At 38.9% G+C, this 9,626-nt stretch overlaps 1 protein-coding gene across 1 annotated transcript in view; it reads right to left on the bottom strand.

Annotated features, from left to right (window-relative positions):
• Positions 1-1,810: 1,810 nt before the first annotated feature.
• LOC140943419 (2-oxoisovalerate dehydrogenase subunit alpha, mitochondrial-like) overlaps positions 1,811-9,626 on the bottom strand; it is a 20,513-nt gene continuing 12,697 nt past the window's right edge. Inside the window, exons 4-8 of the mRNA XM_073392502.1 lie at positions 8,193-8,337; positions 5,522-5,583; positions 4,359-4,500; positions 2,936-3,040; positions 1,811-2,171 (exon numbers count right to left, since the gene is read on the bottom strand). Coding sequence (XP_073248603.1) covers positions 1,922-2,171; positions 2,936-3,040; positions 4,359-4,500; positions 5,522-5,583; positions 8,193-8,337 — 704 coding nt within the window. The 3' untranslated portion in view covers positions 1,811-1,921. The remainder of the gene's footprint in view (positions 2,172-2,935; positions 3,041-4,358; positions 4,501-5,521; positions 5,584-8,192; positions 8,338-9,626) is intronic.

The following is a 9,626-nucleotide window of genomic DNA, read 5'->3' as shown; positions in this document are numbered from 1 at the left end:
AAAGCAACAACAGCTACAACGTTATTTGCATTATTAAAATAAGGTGCATCGCAGAAACTTTTACTATTCAAAAGCTCAAATATACTTTAAGATTGAAGGAATAACAATAACAACAGGTCGAAAAAGCAGGGGGGCCTAGTTTCTTGATGAAAGAGGTACATAGTTAAATTTTTCCGACCCTAATAAACCTAATAAAAGACAAGTAAGCGAGATGTTAAGTTATGAATGGGATATCTCGAGACTTAGCCATCCTCTTGTTTTAACTTTAATTTGTCCTCGTAAGATGTTGATTGTGATCAAGTCTTGTGGCATGACCACCGTTCCAAGTGAACCTGATCATTCCACGCGAATCAACACGGTCAGACAGCTGGTCAAGTTTTATTGGGCCATTCCTCAGCTGCCCAAGCCTCTTTTTGAATTTACGAGAGAAAGGGTGAAAAAAAGAACCCCGCTCGATAGTACCCATCCCATTCTACATTGCACGTGACCTGTTAAATGCCAGTCCACCATCTTTGACGAAGCCTGCGAGACAGCTCTGTATCATTAAGGCTTCTGTTTGCAAGTAAAGACGCACGCATTTAACATCTAGATTTTACTTTGTGCATTCTATTGCAAGATTTTGAGGATTCACAGAAAATGACTCCCATTTACTTTTTAGGTCATTCGATTTCTTGGTAATTAATTTTACCCTGGTTGGTCCTGCATGCTTGACGCTTTGGATTGCAACAATAACATCCAGAGCAAATTAAAATAAAAGGAAACTTATTTTTGTATAAAAGGAATTGAATTTGGCCTCAATCTGGAAGTGAGGGTGTTTAGGCTCAGAAATGCAGGGACTACAGCTAGGGCTGGGGAGGGAGGAGAAGGATCTTTTTTTTTCATGGTGGAGACCAATTTATTTCCTCCGTTTTATTTGAAATGGTCCCATTCATGTTTTGTTACATAAAAATAACTTCATTTACATATTTTTCGATGCTTCCAATGCTGATAAATCCTGTAAATACATGAAACAATTCGAGAGCTATGATTTTAAGATCAAAGAATGAAAAAGTCAACAAGAAACCGGCAGACGGTCTTCCACAAGGACAAAATGGAACACTGAAAATGTCCAGAAAACGTTTTTGGACAGTTGGAAAGCACCTTAGATGATAGGTGCAGCTATTTTAAAACCACGGACATCGTTCAGTATGATTTATTCCATTGTAAATAGTTTGAAAACAGATCAATTTAGCTGTTTACCTTTTAATTTCCAATCGAAGGAACTAGAGAGCAATAATTTATAATAACTGAAAAATTTGGGTATCCATATTATTAAAGGATACTTAGTTTCAGATGCATTTCCAGTCTAGAGCCCTTGAATTTCAAATTTTACTACTACTACTACTACTACTAGTACTACTACTACTACTACTAGTACTACTACTACTACTACTAGTACTACTACTACTACTACTACTACTACTACTACTACTACTACTACTACTACTACTACTACTACTACTACTACTACTACTACTACTACTACTACTACTACTACTACTACTACTACTACTACTACTACTACTACTACTACTATAAAATAACTTTATTCATAGATTCAAAAAAATAGACTATTTACAGATTCAAGAATAGGAATATTAAAATATATACCCTATGTACATTCTTCTTGTGTACGAAAGAGAAATTGTCGTAAAATGACTATCTAAAAACTACTAATAACAATTATAAATAATAATAATAATAATACACTTTATTTAAAGAGGGTAGCACGGAATAGTTACAGAAACTAGTAAACTTGTGGTCCTACTGTGGGAGTTTACCCCTCGACTATATGCTAATGTACGAACCGTTACGCGTTCGGATTATCCCCTTTGCAATCTCTCAAATTCGCTTTCCGGTCTCCTAAATGGCCTATGGTAATCTAGTTATCTTGCAGATATAGCTCAGTGGGATATTCATGCGGGTATTTTGCGATATGGTCCATGCATTCCTGATGTTGTTTTTGCAAGCGAGGGGGTGGTTTGTCATACACATCAGTAAACATGTCTTTCACAGGCGGTTTTAATGCTTTATCAGCTCTTGCGAGTGCTTGCATGACTTGTTGAAGAGAATCTCGCTTCCACTCCTCTTCCACTTCATTGTTCCACCAGTTTTTGTTCTCCATGTATCGTCTAGAAGTAAATGAAGTAATATTTGAGCTTTGTCATTTGTTATAGACCCGAGAAATCCTGATAGATATATCATGTCAATGCTATATCAAGCCACTACTCTTTGGAAATGGCGGGCTGATAGCTTAATACACCAGGGTTGAGTAGTGTTAAAGTAAACTCAAGAAGAAACAACGATGATAAGAGAACGGATCAGTCAAAAGACGAATTAAACTCAAAACGTTTTCTACCTCTACTTGAGCCAACCAAAAAAAATTACTGTCCCTTAAGACATCCAAAGTGCATTTGGTGAATTGGCGTGGTACCTCTTGATCACGATACCATTTTACAGAGGTGAAGACTATTTAAAACAGTGATCATTCTGGGAAGTTGGAAATGGTAACCGCCCCTACCCCATCAAGACGGGGGGCCCCCTTCAATAATAAAGAATTGCTGATTACAAACAGGAACCCGGGGACCCTTTTTGTAAGAACAAACTGTGGCTTGCAAGGCACAGTTTAAGTGATTCCCTCCTATTTAGGGTCAATTACAACGTATATTAAGTTAATGCAACAAATAAGATTTCTGGGACTTTGAAAAATGACCGCTTCTCAAATTGTTAGGTTTGCGTGCCCGTCAATGACACACGATGCATGATCTTTCATGATCGAGAATGACCAAAAACTCTTCAGCCCTCGATTTTGTTTGCAACCCATTGGTTAGAAGTCTAAGAAAGTACACAATACAGTTTTGACGCCAGGAACTTTGATAACCTTTTGTTTACTTACCTAAGCCTCACGATCGGATTAAGCTCTTTTTGCCAGTAATCGACTTCCTTTGATGAGCGGTGCATTGCTTTATCGTCACTCGCCATAGTGCTGTGATCACCAATCCTGGAGAAGAGATTTTGAGTAATTTTGATTTAGAAGCCGACAAAGTAGTATAGAGGGAAATATTACTCCTGTTTTATAAGCTGACATTAGTGTAGCGCTAGTCGGCGGTTACTGCCCTTCTTTTCTTAGTCGATATATGTAATTATAGTGCGAACCGTTTACTACCAATTTTAAATTTTAACATAAGTAGTATAGCGTGAGCCGATAACTCCTGCTTTTAAAAGCCGGCAAGAGGAGTAATTTGCGAGTCTCAAGTCGACATATGTCGAAACGACATTCACTCCTGATTTTAAATTCATCATAAGTAGTATAGCAGGAACCGATTACTCCTGCTTTTAAAAGCCGACATGAGTCGGCCGTTACTCCCTTGTATTTTTCGGTCGACCTATGTAGCACAGTGCGAACCATTTACTCCCGATTTTAAATTCAACCTAAGTGGTACAGCACGAACGGATTACTCCTGCTTTTAAAAGCCGACATGAAAAGTACAGTGTAGAGTGGTTATTCCCGTTTTTTCTACTCGTTATATAAATAGGACGAATCAGTTGCTTCTGATTTTAATTTCAGCACAAGTCATTGAAAAATTTTCAAGTTTATTAATCTTATAAATCAGCTCCGGCTTGCCGTCATTGTATTTATATGACTAAAAACGATATAGAACTTGAATAAGGTTAGTTGGGAGAGATGGAGACATTTTTGACTGTTTAGGTTGTACTAGCTACATCTGAATCATACGTTTTAGCTATTGGCGTATATACTTCGTGCCATTGAAACTTCTGTCTCACATACAACATTTTTAATAGAGTAAATATTAATAAACCACGGAAAAGCAAGGCCTCTCTCGGTTGTTAGAAAGTTTAACGACGTTATTAAACCACAAAACACAAGCCATTTTGTTGTTCTAACGGCACCGCACCTGAGGTATCAATCGGCACCTAAGGTACACTACAAAACCACATGCCCTTAAAGGGTGTGTTCCTTTAGGGAGATCTACATCACGAACATCGCCGGATAAAAGGAAGCGATGAATCCCCGCCCAGAGTGGATCCATCGGAGCCTTCAATACACCATGATCCCAGTGACCTCGGACCACCAATCTTGTTCCGAATCATTCCGAAGGAATACACTGAATAGTAAACTTCGCAATTTGCTTTATCCTTAGATGCCCAGAATTTTCTCTTAAAACAACTATTCTTAAGACTTTCAAAAAATTCATTCCTCCCTCTGACAGTTTTCAACAGTATGTAGAAAAGCCATTTGGAAGAGATGGTAATGACCACCCTGTAATCCGAGTAATTTAACGACTTCTTTATCTTACCTGTAAGTCATGGCTTCAATTAAAACAGGTCTTTCTTGATTTACTGCAACATCACGTGCTGCTTTGGTGACGTTATAAACTGCGAAGACATCATTGCCATCCACACGAATTGTCATCATCCCATAGCCCCTGCCACGCCCAGCTTAAAATAAAGAATACAATATGCTTATCCTGCAGACTAATACACCTTACAGCTAGCCTGCGAGCAAGCTCTCAGGGGCGCTCTGGCGGCAGGGCAGGAAAAGGAAGGAGAACATGCAACTACGTCTCTGTAATTTGAATTCTACCTCCAATTCTCCTGTGGCCCCCCATCGACTGAGCGCGAAGCGGAAACGAGCGCGAATGTAAACAAACATTGAAAAACACCTTCCAAGGGTAATGATGTCATGACTAATGTCATCTCCGCCAATCAGCATTTCGCATCGACCTTTTCATTGCAGCTATTCTAGCCTACGTGTAGCCGCACCCTCCGCCTCCCCCGTTTTTCCTTCGTCGGGGGAGGGTGCCGCTACACGTAGGCTACAGCTATTCAAATTCCAGAGACGTAGTTGCAAGTTCTCCTTCTTTTTTCCCGCCCCACCGCCAGAGCGCCCCTGAGGGCTTGCTAGCAAGCTACTTCATAGCTCATGAAACACTGGAATGTGATGTTTGCCGCAATCTTTTAAATTACTCTTTCCTTTTCACTCCCAGAGTGAATGATTGAGTCTTATAAGGTGGTTCCAACTTTTGAGTCCTTGGACGAAATCCATGGTGTGACCATTCAAATGACAGTATTTTTCCGTCATTATACTAGATGAAATTTGAAATTCCTGAAATGTTTGTAAACTTTGTCAACTCTTGGAGGTAAAAGGTTAATGTGAACACAGTGAAATCTGTATTAAACGGGCACCCTCTATTGAGCAATCCATTTATTCTCCTTATTTACTTTATAAAGGGGCACCTCTATTAAGCGGACGCAGATTCCTGAAAAGTGGATGCAGTGGTCATGTCTATTGTTACATTCTTGTATCAAACGAACACTTTTCATTAGATTCCGCAGTCGAAGATGACAGACACCTAAAATTCTGGCTTAAGATTTCCACCCACAAATTTGCACAACACGATCGTTCCAAAAGCCTACAATGACCTTTTACTTTTGTACTTCTAGCGTAAGGTTCACTAACCTATTCCATCTCCTCTGTATTGCTCATCCGTAGGAGTAGATATTGCATAGCCATTGTTACGACTGTTGATACAAAGAGAAATGCTGCTCAGTGAAGACAATTCAATCAAAAAGATAAAACACAAAAGACCAAACTGTTTAAACGTGGCCTGAAAGGTGAGACTGTTTATTGCCTCACAAGCTCGGTAAGATAAATGATGGGTGCTATAAGTCCATTTTAAATTTAACTCCAACATTCTAAGTAATGAGCAAAGTCAGTTTGTCAAAGAGGTTGTGAACAGTGCGTGGATGAAATCTGATGGTTGCAGATCAATGACTCAACTCAACTCAATTTTATTTTCTTGCCATGTTCTCATAAAAGGCTGGTCACCACCGTAGTCTACGTCCTGTACTCTTTATGAACAGTAAAATGGGTCATTTTAGGGACTGGTCAAAAAGTAAAGGGGGGGGGGGGGGTGGGCCGGAGCATTTGGAAATGTGGTTGATAAAAAACACATGACCCACCCCCTCCCTTCGGTACAAAAATGACTGACCCACCCCTAAAGCAAGGTTGGAAATTGCATGACCCACCCCCTAGTTAAAACATGGATGTTTGGTTTTCTATAAGGCCATCCCCTTTTTTCTCTTCGTTTACCGTCGAATGCGTTTCCTGATATTGGGTCGGTCGGTCGGATTGAAAAAAAAAAAAACTTTAAAAAAAATCACAAGAAGTCTCGGAATAGTGGGCCCTGGTACCCCAGGACGACGTTAAAAGTTACCATTCACATATTTGGATTAAAAAAATGTAAAATATACTGTGAAAAATGTTCATGTTTTTGTTCTTGTTTTTCTCTGTGCTGTTACTATGCTCATTTTTCAGACTAAAAGAATTATTTCAAGTGAAAAATGGTGTAACTATGTCGTTACTTTTTTTTTACAAATGCCAAAAATTTGGGTTGGTCGGACGACGGTTAACGGAGAAAAAAAAGAGGATGGCCTAACCTTGTTCTGTGCTTGACAAAATTTGTTGATACACTGCTACAACCAATATCAAAATCACAGAAATCATACCTTTCACTGAAAAGACAAATGTGAAAAACCGAACATTTCTTGTTTCGATGGACGTTATGAGTCTTGACACAAATATACAGCAAAACGAGGGTATATTGAAATTGTCTGTCACAACGTATATGAAAATTTCTACAAAGACAACCCATTTCTTCACATTACTTGCTGGAAATTCTTCGAATAATCCTCAAAGAAAATTTCTTCCACTTCAATGGAAAGCACTACCTACAAAACCATGGAACTGTAATGGCCACAAAGACAGCAGTTTTGATTCCTTTGCCAATATTTTCATGACTTATATTGAAACAACAACTCTAAGCAAAACTGTCTTTAGAACAACAGTTTGGAAATGCTACATACACGATGTCTTTTCCCTATGGGACATGAGTAAACCAGACATCGAAGCCTTCATTGAACAAGCAAACTTACATCACCCAACTGTTAAATTCATGGCCGAAACATTTGACATTGAGATGCAGCGTTTTTAGACACGGTTGTATACAAAGGCACAAAATTCAAGAAAAATCTATCCTTGACGCAAAGACACATTTTAAATGAACGGAAACCTTCTTGCACACACATTTCACCTCGTGTCACCCTCCAAGTGTTAAAAAAGGATTTGTCAAAGGAGAAGCCTTGAGAATCCTACGAAAAAACTCCTCAGAAACAACCTTTGAGGAAAATAATTCAAAAAACGCTTGATGGACGGAGGCTACCCACAAACTTTGATAGAAGACCTACTATCAGAAATAAAATTCACAAAAACGAGTCTAAACTCCTAAAACAAAACCTACAAGGAGGAAAAAGATTTATTGCGATTTGTGACACAATACCAACCCTCAGTGTCTACTAAAAAGGAAGCTTAAATAATAAAAATGGAATCTTATACAAAGCCAACCATAACTTTAATAAATTTTTAAAGAACCACCATCATTTCCTTACAAAAAAGGAAATTCATTAAAGGACATGCTCGTTAGAGCCAAAAAAAAAAAAGGTTAACAAAGGGTTCACGGGATGTGCGGTCTGTCACCCGTTGCATTTTCTCGCACAACAGGTTTGTGAGTATTTTAGCAATAATTCCAGCTGGCTGTGTTTTATAAAACAAGTGTGGTCAACTGTCTCGTTAGTGCAGTTAGTGCTTATCTATGTAATAAAATAGGGTGACCCACCCCCCAAGGGTAGCTGCAAATTGCACGACCCACCCCTTACACAAGGCTCAAAACCTCATGACCCACCCCCTCTCTGCTCCGGCCCACCCCCCCCATACTTTTTGACCAGTCCCTTAAGTCCCACAAAGGCCAAATCACTGAGGGTGATTTAAAAGGGAGCCTGCGGTTTTTAGTCCTTGTCTAACGACACTGGAACATTAACCCATCAGCATTTCGCCCGCTTAGGGTCAGGCAACACATTCTTTATCAATAATTTCAGTTAAGACCCTGACTGTTTGTCCGACCGAAAATCGAACCCGGTCTCTTTCAACGTCTCTTCCTCAACCAACTGAGGAAACTTATCGGTGACACGCCTCGGACTTCAAAGCTGCATAGTCCATGTTTAGATAGCCAAAATTCAATTCACAACTCAAGTTATGTGTAACCTTTTTAACTATAGCGATGTTAAAAGTTTACCAGAAGAAAACAACAGGTGCTTCCAGAGTTGAAGCAAAATTGAATGCTGCATGGGCATCTCCTTCGCTTGCGGTTCCTTCACCAAAGTAACAGATGACACAGTTTCCAGTGCCTGCTCTTTTCATTGCATAGGCATATCCAGTTGCTGAATCAGAAAGATATTGTCAGAGTTGCCGCATGCAAAGTAATTTTTTTTGGCATGTGGAATCTGGAATCGTGGGCTTTGGAATCCGCAATTCATCTTAAGGAATCCAATCCCGAACCCAAGTTCATATGACAATGAACCCGGAATCAACGGCTCGTGGAATCCAGAATCCAAGTTTGTCTTGGATTACCTAACATAGGCCGGGGACGATAGGGGAGATTTGGGAAATTTACCATAGCCCACTTTTGTTGTATTAGAATAGGCCATTTTACAGTTTTGGATGGAAGCGAGGGTGAGGGTGACCTTGTTTTGATACAAACCTTCTTTGCTTTGTTATGGAAATTGTTCTTGAAAAATACTAGTAAGCATAAGAATAACTTGATTTACATAATAAAGCAGGAAGGTTTGTATCAAAACAAGGTCACCCTCAGCCTCGCTTCCATACATAACTGTAAAATGGCCTATTTTGTCATGACTCCGAGGCTTTAGGGTCGAAATTGCAAATTTGTCACGACTCCATTGTGTCGCAATTCCCAGAAGAGACTTGAGCACAAAGAAAACCAAACCAAATATAGAAAAATGACCAGAAAGTCTCGGAGTCATGACAAAATTCTAATATAACAAAAGTGGGCTATGGTAAATTAATATAGAGTGATTTTACTTGAATCATGAAACAGATACTAACAAGTAGTGCAAAAAAGCAAGTGGTAAAAACAAAAGAAGACAATGGGATTAGTGCGTAATAGTGCATAGTATAGTATAGTGCATAGTAGTAGTTCATGGGTTAAGTAAATAAAATCACTTTATCTTATCAGAAACGGTAATATAATAATAATGTTACCGTTTCTGATGAAATAAAGTGAATAAATTAAAATGCCCAATTGAATTGGGCAGTTTTTTTAGCTTTTTTTAATGATAAAATGTGATCTGTTCATTGCACCAATTAAAATCAAATTTATGTAGTGTTGACCAGTGTTAGTTTAAGTGTTTTTACTGATTTGGCAAAAAGAAGAGCTAATGGGCTGGCACCTGAGTGGAGTTACAAGAACCAGAATTCGAGTTATCGAGGTAAACTTCAGTGAATCAAGGGAAATGAATTAGTTAGAGCTAGAAGGGAATTCGAGTTATCCAAGTAAATATGACTGAAAAGTAGGGTGAAATCCAAGGCAAATTGGACTTACTTCGAGTTAGTAAGGAGTTCGAGTTATCCGAGTTCTAGTTATTGGGGTTCTACTTTATTTTCGCACTCGTATTACAAGTTTTGTCATGCCCTATGACACAAAAGATGT

This window comes from Porites lutea, chromosome 7 (genome assembly GCF_958299795.1).
Source record: "Porites lutea chromosome 7, jaPorLute2.1, whole genome shotgun sequence".
Classification (NCBI taxonomy): Eukaryota; Metazoa; Cnidaria; class Anthozoa; order Scleractinia; family Poritidae; genus Porites; species Porites lutea.
The sequence above is the reverse complement of the archived record's forward strand: the minus strand, read 5'-3'. Positions and strand labels throughout refer to the sequence as shown.